The 25,524-nt window shown below is 41.6% G+C and overlaps 1 protein-coding gene across 1 annotated transcript in view; it reads right to left on the bottom strand.

Moving 5' to 3' along the window:
* Positions 1-25,269, bottom strand: part of LOC127636686 (leucine-rich repeat transmembrane neuronal protein 4) — a 164,161-nt gene extending 138,892 nt beyond the window's left edge. Inside the window, exons 1-2 of the mRNA XM_052117350.1 lie at positions 25,066-25,269; positions 20,753-22,317 (exon numbers count right to left, since the gene is read on the bottom strand). Coding sequence (XP_051973310.1) covers positions 20,753-22,317; positions 25,066-25,069 — 1,569 coding nt within the window. The 5' untranslated portion in view covers positions 25,070-25,269. The remainder of the gene's footprint in view (positions 1-20,752; positions 22,318-25,065) is intronic.
* Positions 25,270-25,524: the final 255 nt, after the last annotated feature.

The following is a 25,524-nucleotide window of genomic DNA, read 5'->3' as shown; positions in this document are numbered from 1 at the left end:
GTGTCATAAGTTATCTCACCTGTCTCTGTGGCAGCACTAGACAATAAATCATTTAGCATATTTTTAAACCATGTTGTTCTTAACATTTGTGAGGTGTGGGCACTATTTTGCTGCTGTTGTTTTAAACAACCATTTCTGCTCGTGTTTGTTATCTTTGGAGTGCAGGGTTTTGGAAAGAAGGGGTGTGGCTAATTCAATGGCTCAGTCCAGTGGAAGTAGAATTGCTAATATCGCTTACTGCACCTTTAAGTTCTATTTAAAACATTTTTATATTCATATTAAACTTACTACAACATAAACTCTAGGTGGCACTGATTTATGACAAAAATGTTTTTAGGCCTTATTTGTTATTTTATGTAACAAATGCAGAAATGATGTTTATCTATGAAAAGATCCGATTCTAAGCTTTCAAACGATACCACATATCGTTAACACATATGCCTGACTTATGTATTCAGAGACTTAAACATGTTAAGTGTAATTGGCATGTATATGGCATACTTACACATGTCTCAGCATATTAAGCTTGGACAGTCGAATGTATTTGACAAACAATTTTTTGTTCAAGTATTTGCACACAAAATTACCGTTCAACCTTCATCACCTTTAACCTTCTGTTAAATTAACCTTATTTAGTTTGAAAATAAAATAATTGTATCCCACCGTTCAATCAATCATCCCAGATACTGTATAACAATAGGTTTCACCTCCTGAAGATAATATTAGAGAACTGCAGCTAATTAAAATTAAATGTAAAGATGTTTCTAGTGCCGAAGAATTGCAGTTGCCACCAAAATTGCACATCAGCTTGACACTATACTTCGAATTGTCCACAATGAGACCCGGGAGACCTTCGAGACACTGAGCCAGAGTCACAGGGTATAGTCATTATCTGCAAAACCACACTCAGTTATCTCACCATTCTAACAGGAGGCAGGCTGTACTCCAAGGGCTCAGTTAAGTGCACGCTCCCAACAGGCCTTGGCGGCAGACAAGACATCGCGGACATTGAAATGATGCATGAAGGATTATATGACAACACTTCCAGTGATGGGTAATACATGTCATCCTCCCACTCTGTCCAGGGACAATGTTTTTCGACCTCATTGCCATCGTGATTGCTCTCTGAGCACTTATCCTGACACGAAGTCACCCTAGTTTAGATGAGAATAAGGCTTTCTTATAATTTAGCACTCTTGTGAGTATTGTTCCAAAGACAAATAAAGTGTACAAGATGCATCCTTAATTCCAATTACAATTGTGTTCTGCGATTGCCGTAGTGCAGGGTTGTCATCTTTTTCTAACCAAGGGTCCCCTTAACAGAGGAGGGAGGGAAAAATCAATGTTTTAAAGCATTGTGATAATTTTCCTCATGACAGGTTATGAATACACAGGAAATAGACATGTTGCTTCTGAAAGTTTATGTACCCTGAAATCAACCCCCATTTTGTTGAATTACTGACAAGCTCCATCCCCCATCAGCATGGGTTAAATTGGGGCATAATGAACAGGAGCGATGTTCCGGCACCTCCAAATAAAACAATTAAATAATTATTGGCATCAATTAATTATATTTCCTGCAGGCGTGCTCCAGTTCAGTTTTAGTAATTTAGGGTTAAGGTTCCCCCTCCTCAAAAATCCCAATTTAACCCTTACCCATCAGACTTAAATTAATTCAACTGTGATTCACATTCCCTCTAGTGCTGATAGCGCAATGTCCAAGCAACGTCTGAGACCCGGGTTCTGGTCCCACAGAAACCACAAAGTAAACATGTACACAAACAATGGTGAGCATGGTTCAGATGTTGCATTCTTCCTCTAAAATTACATTTTTACTCAACTGATGGATAGGTTTAGGGTTGGAGTTTGGATTATGGAGTACTCACTCTGTGGACATTTCACCAGAAAATTGGAGCTCACACGAACCCATATGTTCAACAACACAAATTGTGTGAACACAGACTGATTTCTGTTGCAAAACTTTCAACCATGGACCTGTTTTAAATGAATTTATTACTTGGTGCGACATGTCAAACCTTAAGTTAAATATTTCAAAAACAAAGGAGATGAGTATTGATTTTAGGAAGGAGTCTTCAGTGAGTGTGACCACTATTAAAGGGGTACCAATACAGAGTGTTAATGAGTATAAATATCTTGGGGTAGTCTTTGATCACAAACTAAGGTGGGATAAATGGACTGAAGCTGTGAACAAAAAAAGGACAGCAAAGGCTATACTTCCTTAGGAAGATGCTGACATTTAATGTAAATGTTTCAATCCTAAGAGTATTTTATGATTCTTTTATTGAAAGTGTTTTTACATTTTGCATCACCTGCTGGTTTGGAAATGTCACAGTGAAGCAAAAAAGTTCGCTTAGAAAGGTCTTGATTACTGCGAGTACATTAATTGGTATCCCTTTAAGAGGTCTTGAACAAATTTATAAAACTAGATGCCTTAGTAAAGTAAGACAAATTATATCAGACAATAGACATCCTCCGTTTGATAAATTTGAGATATTACCCTCAGGTTGTAACAAATGCGGGAAGCAGGAGAAGGCAGACAGGGGTTGCGGATCCAAAAGCAGGTTTTATTTAACTAACTAGCAAAACAAACAAACAAACAAACACAAGAACAAAAGAACAGTCCACGATGGGAAAAACTTAACTAAACACAAACGAACACACAGCGGGAAGAATGAACACGAAGGGCAGGAAACAAGGGCAAATGCACCACAGGAAACCAGACATGAACATTCAACAATCGACAGGGAGTGATCAAAAAGCAGGGCTTAAATACACAGGGAGTGATGACTGGATTAGACACAGGTGAGAACAATGAACCAAAATGGCAGTGCTGATGGCAGGTGGATAGTGGGAAATGTAGTTTTAGACAAGGACAGTGAAACACGGGGCGGACAACAGGGAAAAAGTGACACGGAGTGTGAACGGTGACGGGTGAAATGGAAAACACGGAGCAGACAAGGAAACATGACATGAACGTGAATAGTGAGACACCGAACACAGGGTAGACAAGAGGAACGTGACATAACCCCCCCTCAAAAGGACCGGATTCCAGACGGTCCTAACCAAAAAGACAGAAATACCAAAAACAAAAAATTACCAAGGAGTGAGGGGGTAGACCGGGGGGGATAACAGACAGATGAAAGGGAGCACAAGGGACACAGAGACCATCCAAGGAGGCACAAGGGACAATTAGGCAGTCCACGGGGGCACAAGGGGAAATTAGCCAGTCCATGGGGGCACAAGGGGAAATTAGGCAGTCTACGGGGGCACAAGGGGCAATTAGGCAGTCTACGGGGCACAAGGGGCAATTAGGCAGTCCACGGGGGCACAAGGGGCAATTAGGCAGTCCACGGGGGCACAAGGGGCAATTAGGCAGTCCACGGGGGCACAAGGGGCAATTAGGCAGTCCACGGGGGCACAAGGGGAAATGAGACAGTCCACGGGGCCAATTAGGCAGTCCCTGGGGGCACAAAGGGAGAGGTTTAGGGGGCCAGGGAGGGCAGAGCCGTCGGAGGCTTGGGTGGCTCAAGAGGCGGAGCCATAGGAGGCTCGGGAGGTGGAGCCGTAGGAGGCTCTGGAGGTGGAGCAGTAGGAGGCTCAAGAGGCTCTGAGGCGGAGCCGAGGGAGGTGGCGCCGTAGGAGGTTTCAGAGGCGGAGCCCTAGAAGGCTCTGGGGTCTCTGAGAGCACAGCCGTAGGAGGCTCGGGAGACGGAGCCGTAGGAGGCTCAGGGGGCGGAGCCCTGGGTGGCTCGAACGGCCTGGGAGGCTCAAGAGGCCTGGGAGGCTCGAGAGGCTTGAGAGGCGGAGCCCTGGAAGGCTCGAGAGGCTTGAGGGGCGGAGCCCTAGGAGGCTCGGGAGGAGGAGCCCTAGGAGACTCGAGAGGCTTGAGAGGCGGAGCCCTAGGAGGCTCGAGAGGCTTGAGAGGCGGAGCCCTAGGAGGCTCGAGAGACTTGAGAGGCGGAGCCCTAGGAGGCTCGAGAGACTTGAGAGGCGGAGCCCTAGGAGGCTCGAGAGGAGGAGCCCTGGAAGGCTCGAGAGGCTCGAGAGGCGGAGCTCTGGAAGGCTCGGGAGGCGGAGCTGTGGAAAGCTCGGGAGGCGGAGCTGTGGAAAGCTCGGGAGGCGGAGCTGTGGAAAGCTCGGGAGGCTCAGGAGGCGGAGCTGTGGAAAGCTCGGGAGGCTCAGGAGGCGGAGCTGTGGAAAGCTCGGGAGGCTCAGGAGGCGGAGCTGTGGAAGCTCGGGAGGCTCAGGAGGCGGAGCTGTGGAAAGCTCGGGAGGCTCAGGAGGCGGAGCTGTGGAAAGCTCGGGAGGCTCAGGAGGCGGAGCTGTGGAAAGCTCGGGAGGCTCAGGAGGCGGAGCTGTGGAAAGCTCGGGAGGCTCAGGAGGCGGAGCTGTGGAAAGCTCGGGAGGCGGAGCCCTGGAAGGCTCGGGAGGCGGAGCTCTGGAAAGCTCGGGAGGCTCAGGAGGCGGAGCTGTGGAAAGCTCGGGAGGCTCAGGAGGCGGAGCTGTGGAAAGCTCGGGAGGCGGAGCTGTGGAAAGCTCGGGAGGCTCAGGAGGCGGAGCTGTGGAAAGCTCGGGAGGCTCAGGAGGCGGAGCTGTGGAAAGCTCGGGAGGCGGAGCCCTGGAAGGCTCGGGAGGCGGAGCCCTGGAAGGCTCGGGAGGCGGAGCCCTGGAAGGCTCGGGAGGCGGAGCCCTGGAAGGCTCGGGAGGCGGAGGAGGCGGAGCTCTGGAAAGCTCGGGAGGCGGAGGAGGCGGAGCTGTGGAAAGCTCGGGAGGCTCGGGAGGCGGAGCTGTGGAAAGCTCGGGAGGCTCGGGAGGCGGAGCCCTGGAAGGCTCGGGAGGCGGAGCCCTGGAAGGCTCGGGAGGCGGAGCCCTGGAAGGCTCGGGAGGCGGAGCCCTGGAAGGCTCGGGAGGCTTTGGCCCTTGGAACGGTCATGGCTGCTGGCGCTGGCTCAGGGACGGTAGAGGCTGCTGGCGCTGGCTCAGGGACGGTAGAGGCTGCTGGCGCTGGCTCAGGGACGGTAGAGGCTGCTGGCGCTGGCTCAGGGACGGTAGAGGCTGCTGGCGCTGGCTCAGGGACGGTAGAGGCTGCTGGCGCTGGCTCAGGGACGGTAGAGGCTGCTGGCGCTGGCTCAGGGACGGTAGAGGCTGCTGGCGCTGGCTCTGGGACGGTAGAGGCTACAGGCGCTGGCTCTGGGACGGTAGAGGCTACAGGCGCTGGGACATCGGGGCCTAGTGGCTCTGGCAGGAGGACCGGGGCAGGCGTGTACCAGGAGGCGGAAGCCCGTCTTCTCTCCCGAAGTGGACCGTGGGGGTTCTGGGAGCGCGACTGGCGCAGGGGTCAGTTCGCTGACAGGTGGAGCTGGTGTTACAGGGGGCGCCGGGGGTGGCTGAAGAGACTCCCCTGTGGATGGTGAGGTAGGGTCCTTCTCAGCAACGCCCGCAGAGAGCGGTGAGTCACACACCAGCAGGGTCGCCACCAGGAAGTCGCAGAGTATCCAGCCATGCGTCGCCTGTGGCAGCCGCTCCTTCAGCGACGGGTCCAGGTTGTCCCTAAAGAAGACCACCAAGGCTGAGTCCGGAAAGGCTGCGGCGCTCGCCAGACGGAGAAAGTCCCGAATGTGGTCTTCGATTGGGCGGTCCTCTTGCCTTAAATCGAGCAGGCGGCGTCTAGCTCGTATAACCGCTGGATCCATAGGTGGTCGATTGTTCTGTAACGAATGTGGGAAGCAGGAGAAGGCAGACAGGGGTTGCGGATCCAAAAGCAGGTTTTATTTAACTAACTAGCAAAACAAACAAACACAAAAACAAAAGAACAGTCCACGATGGGAAAAACTTAACTAAACACAAATGAACACACAGCGGGAAGAATGAACACGAAGGGCAGGAAACAAGGGCAAATGCACCGCAGGAAACCAGACATGAACATTCAACAATCGACAGGGAGTGATCAAAAAGCAGGGCTTAAATACACAGGGAGTGATGACTGGATTAGACACAGGTGAGAACAATGAACCAAAATGGCAGTGCTGATGGCAGGTGGATAGTGGGAAATGTAGTTTTAGACAAGGACAGTGAAACACGGGGCGGACAACAAGGAAAACGTGACATGGAGCGTGAACGGTGACGGGTGAAATGGAAAACACGGAGCAGACAAGGAAACATGACATGAACGTGAATAGTGAGACACAGAACACAGGGTAGACAACAGAGGAACGTGACACAGGTAGAAGATTCAGGATGCCAGCAATTTTTAAAAACAGGGGGAAAAATTCCTTCTTGGCACACGCAGAAAAATTATTAAATGATAGGTAGTGTGGGTGTTCACTGAGCGGGTAGAATTTGTTTTTATTTATTTTATATATAAATCTGCATATTTGTTACATGTATATTGTTGGTCTTATATGTACGCATGTTGAAACACAAGCAACAAAAATTTCCCTAAGGGGATAATAATGAAGCAATCAATCAATCAACCTACTGATGTCGACTTCATAGTGCGATCAGTCTGATCAATATTCTAGTATATATATATATATATGGCTAGAATTGATATTATTAGATACTGTACATATCCAATACATTTTTCACATTTTATACTACAAGCATTACGTCAACAAATGCTCATTTATTTCTATTTGATCAAAAAGAGATATGAATGTAAGTAAACTTAATTTAACTGTAAAAGGGTGTCAATGCAGATCCTCCATACAACTAAATGTATGGCTCAAAAATGAAGTTCAGTACTTGATGTGCAAAGCATCAAAGCATCATTGCAATTCTTTAAGAATTGCAAAGTTACCGTATTGTGACCTAGATATCGATATAACTGTATTGGCAACATACCTGATGATTCCAACCGCTACCCCTTATTGAAAAAAATGCTAAATTTTCTCTGTAACACTGTATAATATTAACAAACATTATTATGCTAGACTAGCACTGACTTAGTTTCTCAATTAACACATTTGCCAATCTTGGATGCATGAGACCACTGTATTTTCTGACAGAGACAAATTTACATTTGCTTAATGTGGATTCAAGCACATCAGAATAAACCAAAGATTATCTACAGTAAGAGACTAATTATTTTGACCATAATGTAAAAAACTATAGAACATTTCAAACACATTTAGAAACACAGATTTTTTTTTCTGTCCACTGACTCCATGCAGTACATTCGTGGACACCCGTTTGAAAAACCTTGCATTGCGTATGGTAAAAGCTGTCTGGTTAGAGTGCTGGCAACTAAATCCACATGACAAGCTGTCCGTCACAAATGTTTCTAACCACTGGGGTATGAATTTATGAGACAGAGCTTGAAAGGTCATTTCCCACGTCACCTCTCCTCCCACATTGAAGGCTCTACCATTCTCAGCCCGTGTTCCATTTCCTCAACCTTCCTGAATCTGCCCCCACCACAGATAAAAAAGAATGTAAGAAAATAAAAGAGAGGAAAGGAATGATCTGGCAAATGCCCTGGTTGTAAGTGAGGTGAGATGATCGTGATATGCAAATAGACCTTCTTAAAAAGGGGGAGGATAAAAGGAAAGATATTTATCATGCAGTGAACCATTGGCAAGGAAGTAGATGGGTTCTGCATCATTTAATTATCATCATCCGTAAGAAATAATTTTTTTAATTATTTACCACATTCAGTAGACTACAGGTTTTAAAGAAGGGTTCACCTGTGAGTGCAAGATGAGTCACCGATATTTTAGTAAATTTATTCGGAGTAAAACAACTGTATATTTTAAATGCGTAAATATATAACCTGCTAAAAGTTAATTTTGTCATTTTTTAAGAGTAGACTAGCATATAGTAGATTGCTTCAAAGCTAAAAGATAAAGGGTGTTTAAAACATCAGGTGAAAGCTATCCAGTAGCATCAATTGCTGTTGCAAATTAAAATCTCTCATCTTTGCTCATGGGCATTCTGTCCCGTATTCAGGTTTTTTTGAGCTAGTCACCTGAGCCATAAATTCCAAATCCATGTTATGAATTTTAGAGCCCTCCAAAAAACAAAAACAAAAAAACTGGCAAAACATCTATAAAGAATAAATGTAATAAATACAATTAAATAATTTGATTTATATGTTGCTATATATATAATTTTTTTGCAAGCCACAAATAAATAAAATGTCAATTTCTGTAATAGCTTTTTTGCTATTGGATATATATATATATATATATATATATATATATATATATATATATATATATATATACTGTATATATATATATATATATTAGGGATGTCATAAAATATTGATATATTGATTATTGATCAGTATGTTATTTTATCAATATATTTTTGAGGCATCGATATATTAAAATGAGCCGACATTTAAATTAGAAGCCGAATTTGTGTGCTTTCCAATTCACTCAATTGGCCTCTGTTTAAGAGTCTTTTGTAATTGCGGTGGGAGACCACAAGAGGGTGATATAAAATGTATTCAAGCCGGTTGTGGTAAGGAAAGGCACAGGTATCAGACACACACACACAGGACGAGATGATATGGAGCAGCAGATGGCAGTCCAAAGTTACAAAGGTTTTTGTACTTCAAGAATGAACAAAAAGACGTTAATGAGTTTGCAGGTTAGTGTATGAAACTCGTGTAACTGCACAAACTGGACAATTGGAAATGGTCTATTATGAGTAGCCATATTTATATCTGAAAAACATCTTGATATATATTGATAATCATTGGGAATATCTTCTGATTATCTTCGTGGAAAACTCATCAATCCCATGCCTATATATATATATATATATATATATATATATATATATATATATATATATATATATGTACATGTCATTTCCATGAATGACAACTGAATAAACAGCTGTTAACATTTTTGTTTACTGTGTAGAGCCTTGACATTCTGCTGATTCTAATTCTAGCTATGCGTTACAGCACTAATCATAATCTGCTGTTATTCTTCTAACCAGAGCTATGCCTCTGAACGGGAAACATGCTCCAGCCCACCATGTGCCATGTACTCAAGAGGTGAGAACCCCATGTGTGCACACTGGGCAAAATGCCTGCTCAAGCCATGACATGATACTAATCGACATGAGCACAAGGGAGGGCTCCGTCCCAGGGCCATGAGCCAGACCCGGAGCACAATGATCATCTCTCCTATTCCGCTATCTCCAAGCAACTTACGAACAATAGCTGTTCCGAAAAAAACAAGTGCTTAATATCAGTCCACATCTGTGCTTTTTGTCTCCCGTTAGAGACATACCACGCAGGCTTAGACGCCTACACTGTCGCCTCTGCTGCCCTCTGCGTCGGAGAGAGCTTGTTTATCACACCAAAGCATATTGCCGATGTCCTCGCTAGGCAAGGAAGGAAGCGGGAGGGAGAGCGACAGGAAGATAGAGAGGAAAAGTGAAACAGAACAAATAAATGATGAATAGAGAAAGGAAGATGAAGCATTCGAGAGAGAAAGGACAGAGTGAAAACAGAGTAATAGAGAGAGTGAGAAACACATTGGAAAGCACATAATGGAGGGGACAGAGGCTAATTAAGGGAGGCCGGATTAATTAGGCTTTCAGTCTGCCTGCCTCGCGTTCTCCCACTGCTTTCCCTGCCAGCACCAGCCTCTATCCCATCATAAAACACACTGCAATGTTGTTGGACAGATTTTCCATCTCTGGTATTTGGAATGACTGTGTGATTCACTGTCCCAGAGGAAAATGTAGCTTGGGCAGCTTTGCAGGTAAATTAAAGGTAACTGGGTAACACAATAACAAAACCATTACAACTATTTTTATGAACATCATTTGCATTTGTGTTTAAGTTTGCTGGAGCCATTTAAGAGCACTGGTTGACACATTTTTCAAGCCACATAGCATCTTTGTTTAAATCAGAACATCCAAGTACTATACAATGTTCCCACAAATCTTTTCAGCATTGAGCAAATTATTATCTCTTGAGAGTAAGTTTAAGGACTGTCAGTATTACTGTAGTTAAGATACTTTATATTGCTGTAAGACCCTGACCAGTTCCTTGACCGATCCTTTTGCAGATCTGTGGAAAGACCCTACCAGAGTGACATTTAAAAAACACACACACATATGTTTCCCATCTGTCAAGAAGTTCTAGGAACTCTTCTGTCAGACTGGTTACATGTCAATATCAATACCATGCTAAAAATGTAATGCTGAAAAATACAATTAAAATCTATAAATCTAGCATGCTATAAGGGTAAACAGAAAAAAAACCTTCCTGTTTCGACCACCTCACTTTTTACTGCTCTCTTTGTAGCATACAAAATAACATTATTGTGCAAAGAACCTGAAAGCAAGCAGATTAAGAACATTAAAAAGCACCTATTCGCATGATCCATTGCAGAAATACGATCAGCCACAACAAACCACCTCATTAATATTGTCTAGGTACCCCTAGTGCCGCCAAATCAGCGCCAACCCGCATCTCAGAATAGCATTGTGAGATGCTATTCTTCTCACCACAATTGTACAGAGTGGTTATCTGAGTTACCGTAGACTTTGTCAGTTTAAACCAGTCTAGCCATTCTCTGTTGACCTCTCTCATCAACAAGGCATTTCCATCCACAGAACTGCTGCTCACTGGATTTTTTGGTTTTTGGCACCATTCATAGTACATTTTATCCCAGGAGATCAGCAGTTACAAAAATACTCAAACCAGCCCATCTGGCACCAACAAACTTCCATGCGATTATCTAATCAGCTAAATTTGTGGCAGCAGTGCAGTGCATAAAATCATGCAGATACAGTTCAGGAGCTTCGGTTAATGTTCACATCAACCATCAGAATGGGAAAAAATGTGATCACAGTGATTTGGACTGTGGCATGATTGTTGGTGCCACAAGGGCAGATGTGTAAGACATTCTGTCTGCTGCTGAACACAAACGATTAACTCCAGTGGTTAAATCCATGTCTTCAGAAGCAATATGATGGGTGTGGGTGAGAAAAAGATCAATATTTAAGTCCCGTTTGTACTATAAATCTCCATTTTCACTTTCCTTTTCTTTTGTTTTTGGTGGTTCACATTCTTTGTGCATATAGCAACCTAGTAGGAAGGGAGGAGAATTTATAGTAAAAAATATTGATCTGTTGCTCAATCCCACCTATCATATCACTTCTGACGATATGGATTTAACCACTGGAATCATATGAATTACCTTTATGCTGCATTAATGTGCTTTTTGTAACTTTAAAGTTCTGGCCACCATTTGCTTCCATTGCATGGTCCTTCAGAGCTGAGATGTTCTTCTAAAAATCTTTGATGGTGTTCAGTAGATAATTTTAATTTTGGGGTGAACTTTCCCTTTAAGGGGAGGGGTTTAAGAAGAAGATTCTGGTGTGAGAGAAAAACAGCAAATTTTGCACTAGAAATGGTCTGAAAATTGTATATGATTTTATTTAGGAAACTGACTATATTTAGCTAATTATATGTAGTTTTTATCATTAGTTTCAGGGCTCATGGTGGCCTAGTTTCTTTTTGTTGTTGATAAAGAATAAAAGTAAAGACCGGTAACTTCATTTATTATATATTTGTTTTGTATATCGGAGCTATTACAATATTATAAAATGTCTATATTTTTAGTATTGTAAATTTTCAGATAAATATTCCTTACCATCTGAGGGCACTCGCACGTTTAAGAACCACTGTTTTAGAGTGAGCTGATGACATTGTTAATAAACAATCAGTGGCATATATGATGCATGCTCATGTCAGAAGTCTAGTGCTTCCTCAAAGAACGCTACAGGCGTATGAGAGTTAAAAGGTCAGACATGAATAAGCCATTGAATTACCACTATTCCTAGCTTTCTTTTCAGCCAAGGACACTTGTATTTCTCTGTTTAGAATGTCATTTGCGGAAGCCTCTCAATCAAAATTATGTATGTTTTATAATCTCACAATTTGGACAAAACCCCTGTACAATCCAATTTAAGCATCAAATCACTCCAGCTCTGTTTTTCATAACACTGAGATACAAGAGGCCATCTGGGACAGAAAACAACCCTCTCTTACAATCCCCAATATCCCCCACTCTTCCTCCTCAATGGACATGGTATTCATAAGCCGACATGAGGGGCCACTTTTGTTGCAAGAGCCCTTGTTGGTTGTGTACCTCCTCCCTGCTCATCGGTGCAAATGTTAAGGACACTTCAGCATCATTCACTATGCAGGATCCTTGGTCAAAAATGACAGGCACTGACGGTCATAAATATTTATCAGGTGCCAAAGCTTTGCCAACCTGAAGATAGGGGGACAAAAACAAAGTGGTGTGGAAAAGTGGGGTTATGAATTTTGTGATGACTGATGCCAAGTCTTGCTGTCAGAATCTCATTTTGAGGGGGTAGGCAGGCATGCCCTTGTGCCAGGATGCAGGTCCATGTTTATGATAATCCCAATAAATGATAATGTACCCTGCAGACATTAAAAAGCACGACTGGTGCTAAATTAAATGGGCTGTGACTTTCAGGTCAGAGTGAGATGGATCTGTTGAGCTACATAGCTTATTCCTTACCATATCTTTACTTGACTTTTTCTGTAGGAGAAGATTACTGTATTTTTTATTTTTGATATTTGTATTTATTTCAATCAGAATTTCAAATGCTGAAACTTAATGAAACTGACATTTTCCTCTCTTCAAACTATATTTTTCTTAACCTGTGTTTATGTATTTTTTCTTATATCTTAACATCCTCAAAACAAGATACATTTACTTGAGAAGCACAGTTGCATACTATAATAAGACTTGATTTTAGAGAATATATCTTGAATTCAGTTTATTTTTTAAACGTTTTAGCTAAATGTCTTTTTTTCTTGTTTTAAGCATAAATCTAGCAACATTTTGCAAGGTTTATGCTTACAAATAATAATAATAATAATAATAATAAAACAACAATTTGACAGTAAGGTGTAATAGGCCAAATTCGTTTAAGATATACTCTCTAAAAAAAACAAATTAATTAATTAAAAACTATTTGTACAGGGAATGTGTTACGATCCCTTGTTGTCTGCCCCGTGTTTCTCTTGTCACCTGTTACAAACTACAATTCCCATGATTCCCGGCCCTCATCACTGCCAGAACTTTGTTATTGTTCTCACCTGCATGTCATTTTGTCATTATCGTGTCTGTGTATTTAAACCCTGCTGTTCCTCCATTCCTAGTCGATCGTTGAATGTGGATGTTTGAATGTAGAAGTTTGTTAATGTTACCGTTGCACTCTGTGGATGTTTCCTCAACCTGTGTGCCCTCTTGGACTGTCTGGTTGCCCCTTGTGCCCCCTTGGACTGTCTGGTTGCCCCTTGTGCCCCCTTGGACTGTCTGGTTGCCCCTTGTGCCCCCTTGGACTGTCTGGTTGCCCCTTGTGCTCTCCTTGGTCTGCCTGCCCCCCTCACTCCTTGGATGGTTTTGTATTTTTTTTTTCTCTCTCTTTAGGAGCGTCTAGTATCCGCTCCTTAGAGGGGGGGTTATGTTACGATCCCTTGTTGTCTGCCCCATGTTTCTCTTGTCACCTGTTACAAACTACAATTCCCATGATTCCAGGCCCTCATCACTGCCAGCACTTTGTTATTGGCCCTGTCCCAAATGGCGCACTTCATGCGGACTTTCGGTCTCGTGGACTTAAATTGCGCGTGCTCGCTGAGTCTACGAGTCCGTAGGCCGTCCCGTTTAGCATTTTAAGGCTCTGAAGTGTGCTCAGCAGCGCCCCCTTTGTACCCTTGAAGCGGTCTTCCGCGAAGCCCGCATAGATCCAGGCTTCATGCACTTCAAGTACCCAGGAGTCCTTGCGAAAGGCCAATCAGACAACTGGTGTGAAGAGCGCTTTCACTCACGGACACAGACAATTGATAACATGGCTGAGAAGAAAATATTTAAGTGTAAGTATCATTATGGTTTTTATGACTGTGTACATTTTACCAGTTGTTACCTACAGTTTATACAAACATTATGGTCATCGACCAGTGGTTGATGTCTCAAACATAGTAATAGCGCTGAATAATAGGCTGATCGCATAACGATTCATTATATAGAACCGAATGGCAGGGCTTTACTGAGTCATATGTAAGTGAAGTATGGATATTTAAACCTGTAAATTAAAAACGACATAAAAAAAACAAGGTACACATAAAAAATATAAAATACATATATATATATATATATATATATATATATATATATATATATGTATATAAAGAAAAAGAAAATTAAACAGTAAATCAAATAATAATGACTTAATGCATTAACGACTTTTGACAAGTTATATGTTTATCTATAAAGTCAATAACATTTACTTGCTTACCCTTTCCTCCGTGCATAACATCAGCATTTGTATGCATGAAAAATAATCTTGTCTTCTACGACGTCGGAGCGTATAAATGTGATTTCTCTGCATGGCAAGCCATCTCGCAAACACAATAGTAAAAACAACAACAATAGGCAGCATATTTCCCCGAACCGAACCTGCAGCTCCTGTCCAACAATAACCACGCTTCACGATCGAGTCTGTCCCAAAAATACTTCTCAATGCGCCCTTGTGGACTTGCGCGAGGGGCCCTATAAGTCTGCACTGCATGACGTCACCGAAGTGTGGACTCTGAGGAAGTCCACAAGTCCGGAGTGTGCCATTTGGGACAGGGCCATTGTTTCACCTGCATGTCATTTTGTCATTATCGTGTCTGTGTATTTTAAACCCTGCTGTTCCTCCAGTCCTCTGTCGATCGTTGAATGTGGATGTTTGAATGTAGATGTTTGTTAATGTTACCTTTGCCCTCCGTGGATGTTTCCTCAACCTGTGTACCCCTTGTATGTCTTTCGTGTTTTTGTTTTATTTTCCCATTGTGGACGTAATATTTGTTCCAGTGTTTGTCTAGTTATTTTGCAAATAAACAGCGTTTAGATCCTGCCTTCATAACAGAATGTATCTTGTTTTAAGGATTAGATATTTTTACTGGAAAAATATTAAACTATAAAATTGATTTTTAAACAGTTTCCCATCTTTTTATATATATATATATATATATATATAAAATACACTTTACCTTTCCATCTCTAGTTTAGTCAAGTTCTCTAGTTTTTAAGTCATGGACTCATTCTGTACTGCTAACCAGATTTTGCACAAACATTAATCTCTAACAGGCACTCTTGTCTGCTGGAAGGATTAGTCCATTTTCATTAGTTAGAGGGGTCAAATGTACTGCTCAACACCAATTTGTTAACTAAAATTTGTTTAGTCTAATGATGATTAATTCCTTAGTTGTAGGCCTTCCACAGTTATACTGAAGCAAAATATGTTTTCATTTTTTTTAAAAAACAATTAGAGCTATTTTAAATCCAAGAAACACATCACGAGCTGACAGGTTAATCTTTTAATGCAAATGTGACAGCAACATAATGTACAATACACCAAAATGTGATGGTTGGCCTAATTGCTCACAACTAAAGAGAATAAATATTGAATGAGGTGCTTTCACAAACACACTTGATGATTTCAGCACTTCCATGGCTTACACATATGCACACAATAGCCCCAATGGGTCAGACTGAATGATGCCCCTTCCCTTACATGAGTATTTTATTTTTTATGAGATCATGTCTAGAGGTAAAATCGACAATGTAAAAATTTATGAAGGGTTTGGTCATATGTCTCTTTAACTGCAATAATGAATGTAAAAGGAACTGGAAGCATATGCCACTTATTATAAATATTATAATCTAGTGTAGTGTATAGTATAGCACAATGCAGAAGCCAACGCATCTCTAAGAACTCAATGAGATCTGTTATACCATGAAGCTCATCACCTAAATAACTGGATTCAAGAGGCCCTTCATCCTCAGTCGAGCCTTATTTAGTTCTGTCGATAAAGACCCTTTGCTGCTCCAAATCGATTGAAGAAGACATTAGATCTTGGCATTATATTTTATGATGAAAGATGGCCAAATCGTATGTCAGCTTAACGGAGAACCTCTCTCAAGGTGAGGTCAGAGGACAGTCTCTCTTAAGAGTCTCTTCCACACATTTACGCTATTTGTGATTCGCAACAGAGGCGATGTAAGGCATCAGTAGAACACTGGTTTTTGAGACAGGAGCAATCTGAACTGTGTGTTTGAATCTAGTCTGTTGGCTTGATGTGAAAAGCCTGTAAATCAGGTGTGCGCACGGAATACCAAATCGCTGGAGAGAGAATAGAACTCATCAATCATGGGTGACGTGCGCTTTGCTGCACGGGAGGGAAGCCAAACCACATTAGCGTTGATGCAGCAATGCTGTCGTATGGAGGACAGTAGGGGGAAAAGGAGGCAAACAATTCAGAGTTATAGACTATTAACCCTTGTGCTGTGTTGATATTTTTAACCTAATTTAGTGTTCAAATGACCAGATACATAACAATTGCTTATAAATGTCTCATTATGCTATATCATTACCAAATATTGTATTATATCTTTTTGCCAACTTATTTTATTTCAATTAGCACAGGTTTTGTATTTCTTTTTGGAACTTATTGATCGTATGCCTCATTGATCTGAGCATATACACCTCCATTTTTGAGTGAATAAAACATTATATGTGGATCATTTTGGCAATATTAAATAAAATATGAAAACATTCTGTACTATTTATCACACTATAGTGCTTTAATGTTTAACCATAAAGTTTTGAAATGCTTTTATTTTGTACAAAATGGCACAAAGTCACAGTTGAGGTGTTCCCGGTCAAAAATGACCGGCCATTGAAAATGAATGGGGGAGATAAAAAATAAGAGAACAATTGAGTGTTCAGGAGCATGTTCATCATGTTCATGTTCACATGTGCATATATGCTTGCAAACATAAAGGCCTCGGACCTGTGCACATGCACATACACACACACACTCACACACACACACAAATGTGCACGCACACACAAGCACACGCATGCTCACGTACCCGCACAAACTCTTTGGAGTATTACATGCTTTCTTTTTCACAGATATGAACGCTAGCCTACCCTGAACTGCATCCAACATCCATTCATCCAAACAACATTATAAAACACACAAGTGTTTGACCAGGAACACCAAAAGTGTAACAAGGCGAAGTTGTGATATCCTGTGTGAGCAGTCAGTTTTAGTCCAATAGGATAACATTAACTAGCATTTTCAGGCAAAAGAAAATCCTCTTTGGGTCAAAATGACCAGAACACAACATAAGGGTTAATGGAAAACATGAAATAGATCAAATAAGTACACACTGCACGAGACAGTTTGATGATTATGTACTTAATTGAATAGACTTGTTTGAAGCTTTAGGCAATCCCTGCTGGACAATCCAGTTATGCTGGTAGCTGTGTTTTAGAACATGGCAGCTGGTCTAAGATGGCCATTTGCTGGTTCATGCTGGTAGACTCTCTTGGACCATCAACTAACCAGCTACTAGTCAGTCAAACCAGCTTCAGGTGGCCAAGCTGGTTTTTGAACAAGGTGGCCGGTCAACCAGCAAATTACTAGTTTAGTCCAGCAAGATACCAGCTTGCAGGTGGCCAAGTTGGTTTTTGAAACAAGGTGGATGGTCAACATGCTTGGATGAGTAAAAACCAGCTAGGATCAGCCAATGACCAATTTAGACCAGCATAGACCTGCAAGAAACCAGCTACCAACTGTTCAGACCAGCTGCAGGTAGTCATTAGCTGTTTTTTGTAACAAGGTGGATGGTCAAACAGCTAATGACCAGCTTGGACCAGCTAATGACCAGGTTAGACCAGCAAAACAAATAGCTACCGTGTTCTAAAACACAGCTACCATCATAAGCCAATTTTCCATTATGCATGCCTAAAAAAGGACTAAGTGGATACATTGTGACATAATGTTTTGTTACTTTTTTCTTCTTTTGTTGCCAGGACCTTTCATCACAAAATGGCACAAAGTGGATGCACGCTGTGTAAGAGACTAAAGCGATTTACACATTAAAATGAAAAAAGTCTTTTGACTTCAGGAAGTCACAAAGGAAAACATGTGAATCTGCTGGACTCTGAAGTGCACCTCTGATCTCTCAAAAAATTATTTGAGTTGGAAGATCAGGGAATGGACAGGGGCCCATGTGGAGAGGTCAGCATCACTGTCAGAATGTTACGCTGTTTGCCTTTGTGCTCTCACCCATCTTTAATGTCCTCTCCTCCTGCGACTTGCCTGTTTACCTGTCTAGCATCATGCCAATCGGTCTTCTAGCCTGTCTACCTAACTTTCTTGTTTCACTCAGGCCTGTCTTGCTTGCCACCAGCACATAGGCCCCTATCATGGCTCTGCCAGAGGCACTTTCTGCATCTAATGACACCTTCTTGCACTACTGACAGGCAGCCCTAGGGATTAATGGTAGCAGCTACCCCTTGAGAAATGCATGAACACATGTAAGTATAGCAAAGCACACAAACTACAGACCAAACCAGCTGCTTAAAGAGCATCAATTGACCCCAGCTGTCAACACAAACACACACACACACACACACATGCGCATTCACATCAGTATGACAGATTGACACACTGTGAAAATTAGTATTTTGTAAATCGGTACTGCAGATTCTGTTGTAGAACAACAGGGAGAATCTAAAAATGAGGTAAAGATGGTTCAAGAGGAGAGGATGAGTCTGAAACATACATAAGAGGCTAAAAAAAATTGTATAATGTGAAACACAGAGAAGAAGTTTAAAAAAGAGCTCTTGGAAGATAAAGTGTGGGTGTCATTAAAGAGAAGCATGAGAAGCAGAAAAGAGGAAATAGAATAGAGTACCATCTTTGCTCCCTTTCACTCTAACTGAGCATGGATCAAACAGTGCTTAAAGAACAGATTAATCAAAAAGATTCTGGATTAGAAAGATGGTTAGGCTTTTTCACTAACAGGATGTCTTTGAAGTTTCCAAAAGACTAAACCAATCCATTTTGGTCTTTGGAGTAGTTGGGCATAGGGGTGTGCGATATTATCGTATACGATATATATCGCAATTGTTGTTTTAACGATATGCGAATTCACATTATCGAGTATGTCACTCATTTTCAAAAACCATTCAAAAAGCTGTATTAAGTGTCCACGAATTCAGTGCGTGCTGCAGCAAAGTAGTATATACTACTGCACATTCGCATTCAGATTGTGATGTTGCACATAAGATTGCGGTGTGTATGACAGAAGTTAATAATGAGCGAAAAAACGGCAAGAGGATAAGATCATCAAACATCAACAACCTTGCAACCCACGCTTATTAAATTGCTAGACGTTGTTCGTCATCAATAGCATGGAGGTGGTTTGGTTTTGAAAGGTTAGATGCTAGTCAAAAGACGGCAATCTGCAAACTGTGTCAAAAATCGGTTACAGTCGAAAGCAGCTTGACAACCAACCTGTTTCACCATCTTCGAACTACCCACAGCACTGAATATGAGGAATATGAAAAGCTTCCCGAGTCAACTGAACACAACACGCCTGCAGCTGACAGGGTAAAAGCAAAAACACACACTCAACAAACTTTGGCCGAATCGTTTAACAAAAAATGTCCTTATGACAAAAAAAGCGACAGATAGCAAGATATAACAAACGCTGACACCAATTACATCGCAAAAGACATGGCCAATTCAAGCGGTTGAGAGAGATGAGTTTTAAACAAATTTTGAAGACTTCAGACCCAAGATACACACTGCCTGGGCATTTTTTTTTCATCTTTGATTTTATGCAAACATTTACAGAAGGGTGTAATTTGTTTACAAATGCAATAAAAAAAAATTCTTGTGCTGTTTGAAAGAAGTTTGCATTTGGTGGCTTTTATTACAATGTCATATTTTCGCTTCTTGTTTTTATGCTGCACAGTTCACCTTACAGCAGAGCAGTGTTTTGCATTGTTCTTACTTTTTCGAATAATAATATCAACAATCAATATTATCATGTTATGCTATTAATATGTTGTAAGAGGAAACTGGTACAATATAAGCCTTCAACAATTTTTTTTGAAGGATGCAAAATATCGTCTGTTTTTCGTTACCGGCAAAATCCCAGAAAATATTGAGATATAATTTTTTGTCAATATCGCACACCCCTAGTTGGGCAAGCATATTATTTTACAGGCGATAACAAAATAATTGTGACACAAATGTCTGGTTAAAAAAAGAGTACAAGCAAGAATCTGCTTGATACTGTAGATCAGGGCTGGAACTAAACTCTGCAGGGCAGCGGCCCTCCAGGAACTGAGTTTGACAAGCCTGCTGTAGATCATACATAAAACCATCCTATCCACATCAAGTAAATGCCTCACAGGAAGAACAAGGCATTGTAGGTAGACCTTACACTGTAGTCTAGATATACATAATGCCATATCATAGCCCAAAATACAATTATCCATAATATTGTCAGTACTCATGTTACCAGAACTATCAGAAAACGGCTATAATACAACAAACACAAAAAAAACTAAATGAACAGGACTCATAAATACCCAATATGCGATTTCAAATTAGCATCTCGTCAAAGGCTAAACAAACCACAAATTGTCCCAAACACATACAGTATCAAAACATATCCACTAAAAGATATCCCTGCTAAATACATATCCCACCCACACATGCACTTTAATCCGACAGATAAAATGCTCTAAAAATGTTACCAATCAGAATTTGTGCAATGATTTTTAGACAAGAAGTTGAAGAATCTAACTCTATTGCCCAACAAACCAAATAGATTTGTAATGAAGAAGCAGAGGTGTAGTGTCATACCTCGCATTCTCTGGAGCCCGAGATGGTGTATGTGCATGGTCCAGTACCATTGACCAGCACATCTGTGGCCTCCGAGTTATTAGGCTTGTAGTCCACATAGTACTCCTGCAATGGTGTGCTGAGTGTGCGCTCAGTCTCCCGTGACTTTTTTCGGCGTTTGCGAGCAGCAGCTGAGTTCTCCTGTAGCTGCTTAACACTGCTTGGGTAGCGCTTCCATGAGACATAAATTACTAGGAGGATCATAGCAACTGACAAGAAGAGTGCAACGCTTCCTGCCACTATCTTGTGGAAGGATACCGGCTCAAAGTCTTGCTCAGGTGGTGAAACAGCAGGCTGAGAAGGTGCTAAAGAGGTTGTACCTTCCAAAGATGAACCCTTGCCCCTTCTGCTGTCTCCAGGTTTGATAGTTGGGATGTAAGAGCTAGCAGGGGTTTGGGTAAAGACAACAAATGGGGTAGAGGGAGCAATTCCTGTTGATGGTGTAACGGGGGCAATCCTGCAAACTCGATTGGCGTCAACAGCATCCATAACCTTCTCACCTTGAACATTTTTGGGTAATGCACAAATCATATTAATCTCCTTGTTTCCACGGAAGTTTCTCAGCCAGGCCACAAGGGGACACACAACTGGTCCACAGTCCCACATGTTTCCTGCCAGACTAATTGTGGTCAGAGAGGCCCAGGCATCTACAGCCTCCTGAGACACATTGACAAGCTTGTTTGAATCCAGGTTAAGCATCTGCAGGTTGGGCATGGCCCGGTACACCTCTGCATCTATCTCCTGCAGGTCATTTCCTGAAAGGTCAAGTTTCTGCAAAGATGACCAGGTCCAAGTAAGGCCTTCGCTCATGGTCCGAATGCGGTTCCACTGTAGGTAAAGAGACCGTAAATTGTAGAAGCGTGGAAAGTTGAAGAAGTTGATTTTGGAGAACTGGTTATGTTCGATATGCAGCTCAGTTAGCTTCAGGAGGCCAGACATGGAATTGCGGGTGATGCTGCGCAGACGATTGTAGCCAAGGTCAAGAAACTCAAGATTACGGCAGTCCTGAAAAAGGCGCGAGGGAAGATTCTTCAGGGAGTTGGAGCGCATGTGCAAGCTGAGAAGCTTGCGCAGTCCCTGGAACTGGCCTGGCTGAAGAGCCTGTAACTTGTTATAAGAGAGGTCCAGGTTCCTCAAGTTTGGTACCAGGTGAAATGTGGTATTATGGAGCAGTGTGATCTTGTTGGAGCTCAATATCAGCTCTTTGAGCCTCCGTATCCCTTGAAAGGCGCGAGCATCCACATTGGCAATGTAGTTGTGGTCCAGGTACAGCCAAATGAGCTGGTTGAGGCCAACAAATTGGCCTGCTTTTAGGCTTGCCAAGCTGTTATATCGTAGAGACAGACCCTGACAGCCACCAGAGAGGTTCTTGGGAACATCACGGAACGCGCTAGACTCACAGTATACAATCTTGCCATCACATCTGCAGCTCCGAGGGCAGGGACGATCACCAAAGCATGGAGTGGCGGAGAGCCATGCCTGCATTAGCAGTGGCACCATGAACCAGTGGTGCCTCATGGCAAAGCCTGTAATTGACAAAAAAATTAAAAATTAAGTAACTGCTTAATGTGATAACCAAATCAAGCTATTTAAAGGAATAGTTCACCTAGATATAAAAAGTCTGTCATCATGTACTTATACTCATGTCTTTAAAACACTGTATAATTTTTCTTTCTTCTGTGGATCACAAAAGGAGTTTTTATAGCTATTGTACAACTTCAGAAGTCTTGGAAAATGGTGCATACGTCATCTGGACTACTTTAATAACTAATTTATGGTCCTTTCTCATGATACTTTTTCATTTTGGAGCTTAAAGGAGACAATCCCCCTTTACTTTCATTATATGGAAAAGAGCAGACAAGATATTCTTAAAAAAAATTACTTTTTATTTCCACAAAAGAAAGTGGATTTGCCATGTCAGTAAATGGTGACAGAATTTTCATTTAGGGTGAACAATTACTTTATTTAATTTATACTGTTCTGCTAGTACAATCCTATCTGTTATTTTGCTGTTCCAAAGCAAAGATTAACAAGACTAATTAGAAAAGTTGTAATTGTGATGTTATTATGCATCCTTGAAGTATTATATTTATACAGCAATATTATACCACGTGGGACCCAATTAACAGTGGTGATTGTTTAAATCAATCCAGCCATGGCATGTTGTTTAATTCTCCTCTTTGGCAATGTTAAACATGCTATCAGTGCAAGCCAGTGCTGCAATAAGCTTGGACATGAGCCCACTACAGCATGAAAGGATATGTCCTGAGAGATATGCCTCAGCCATCCTATTAGTCCCTAATTATAATCTAAATGATTGTTAGTCAACCAAATCGGTTATATTTTCCTGGCTATTCAGTCACTGTGCTGCCAGCCTTTGTCCATCTCACCATAATGGGCAGAGGAAAACCAAGGTGATGTTCTTGTCAAAATAAAAGAGGTGGGAGGGATGAAGTGAGGCTTTGTATCAGCAGTGAATCCACAACTAAACATTCGCTCTTGAGGTCAGAGGTCTGGCTAAAATACACTTGTTCTTTGTGCGAAGGTCTCTCTCTGCCTAAGCCTAGATTTATTTTTCCGTAATGGGATTTTTTTCTTTTGTGCTTGATCTTTCTAAAATTTATAGCCAAACTCTGTTGCTGTAAAAGGGTTTTCAATGCCAAGCCTGATGTAAAAACTTATCAAACAATGTCACAAAGCTGGCTAGAAATAACAGTCTGAATTGAATATCATAAAGTATTATCTGTCTGGATCAGCTGAAGAAGGAAGTGGGCATGGGATATTAGTATCTTTATAACAGGAATTCATACAGGTGGTTATGGAATATAACAACAACCATTTTGCTTTAAGGCAAAATTATTGCAAAACCATGCATGCAGCATTTTTTTTAAAAATGCCACAATTCAAACATGTAAAGCTTTGGCTGAATTTACAGTACTTTGTTAAAGAAAATCACAAATACCAAGTACAAAGATGCTCACATCCATGAGCATACCAACAACTGATATGAGCAGGCTGCAGTCACAATAAAGCAATTACATCACTGCCTTCAATTCATATCAAAAATACAATTAGACTGTATCGGTTTAATGACATTTACTAATGAAATGATGCTGATAAAGTTAATGATCCAAGTGAAGTCTAATGAAAATTAATTTGATTCAAACTTACACTGCCACTTTTCTTTTTTTAGAGGCAATGCAGCTATTATTTTGGTAAAATGTATATTGCCTCTTTAGACCTACATATGCCCCTTGCAGTGATGCTCCAATATTTTGCTCGGTTGATTATTTTATGTTTGCTGTCAAGATCTCCCACTACAGTGGCTCAAAGCAGTGAGCATAGCTCATTATTTTACGAGCTGTGGAAGGCCATCTCGCCGCACGGTGCTAACGAATAACAATCAGAGCAGGTCGCATATCTGTCAAATAGCCCTTGTAAAATGATTGAAGGCACATCTATAATCAAGCACTCTAACGCGGCCATGAGAAGGTCTGCAGTTTACAGTTAACCTCAGTTCATTGTTAAATAATGGTCCAAGAAAGCGTAAAAGAAGACTATAAGAAACGCATAGAATTCTGGCTAAATATTAATCGATTTTAAAGCTGTGCAATAGGCATATGCAAATAAATAAATGCAAAATGACCCGATTAGAACCAGCATCTAAGCAGGTTTATCGTAGGATATAGCCGCAACTAGCAATTTTCTATCTCCAAACTATCAATAATGAACAGGCACGCGCTGAAAAGTTGCCTCGCCTCCAAAAACGAGGTCCGATTTACATTCCAGTGTCAATCAATGATCTGGCGTCGGGCTGCTCTTTATAACAGTGAGGGATGGAGAAGCCCATCGAATAAACGAATGGACGGATGCACTTGACTGTATAGCTCACCAGAATCATCCATAGTAAATTGCAGACTGCAAAATCAGATCTAGAAATAGACATGATGCAAAATGAATGCAAAAATAAATAATAATTAAAACATGCAAATAGTCCTAAAATGTCATACGCATTGACAAGCATGCAATATGCCAAACATGAGAACATTTTATGCATATCTCTCCGTAGTTTCAATGCACGGACATCATTTGAATGACAACTGTACAATTAAAAGAAACGCTTTAACTGTAGGTAATGTGTCTTTCTTTAATTTGTCCGTATTAACTGTGGATAAAACACACGCTGTGGTTTCCATGTTTGCAAAAAAATAAAATAAAAATATTTATTTAGTTTCGCAGTTCACTCGGGTCCGAGTGAACTTCCGTAAACTCACCCATCACCGCGTCTCAGTCAACTCCTGGCCACAGGTTTTACAGCTTTCTATCGCGCGACACCCGAAGCGGCATGGCATGCGCTCTCCTCAGATGCGTCGGTTCTTCCACGTTCCCGCCTGCAGTCCGCAGAGCAGGCGCGGGAAACCTTCCTAGTATCCGTTGATGCCAGTCTCTCGCGACTGACCACTGACCATGTCTTTCAATTCCCCTCCAAAGCGAATTTAGATACGTCAGGTGTTCAAAATAAACATCCACATAAAACAAGTTGATACCCTAAAATGATATATAAAAACAGAGCAAGAAACGCGCGATTCCAAATCCAAGTTATCTACCACAAGTCAAACTTGTGGAAATCCCAGCAATTCCTCTCCGCTTCATTATATTCCATCGTTGCGTACTGCGCAAATACTGTCTTTAACAAATGATGGAGCTGAAGCGTAACTAGGCTATATATATTT

This window comes from Xyrauchen texanus, chromosome 44 (assembly GCF_025860055.1).
Source record: "Xyrauchen texanus isolate HMW12.3.18 chromosome 44, RBS_HiC_50CHRs, whole genome shotgun sequence".
Taxonomy (NCBI): Eukaryota; Metazoa; Chordata; class Actinopteri; order Cypriniformes; family Catostomidae; genus Xyrauchen; species Xyrauchen texanus.
The sequence above is the reverse complement of the archived record's forward strand: the minus strand, read 5'-3'. Positions and strand labels throughout refer to the sequence as shown.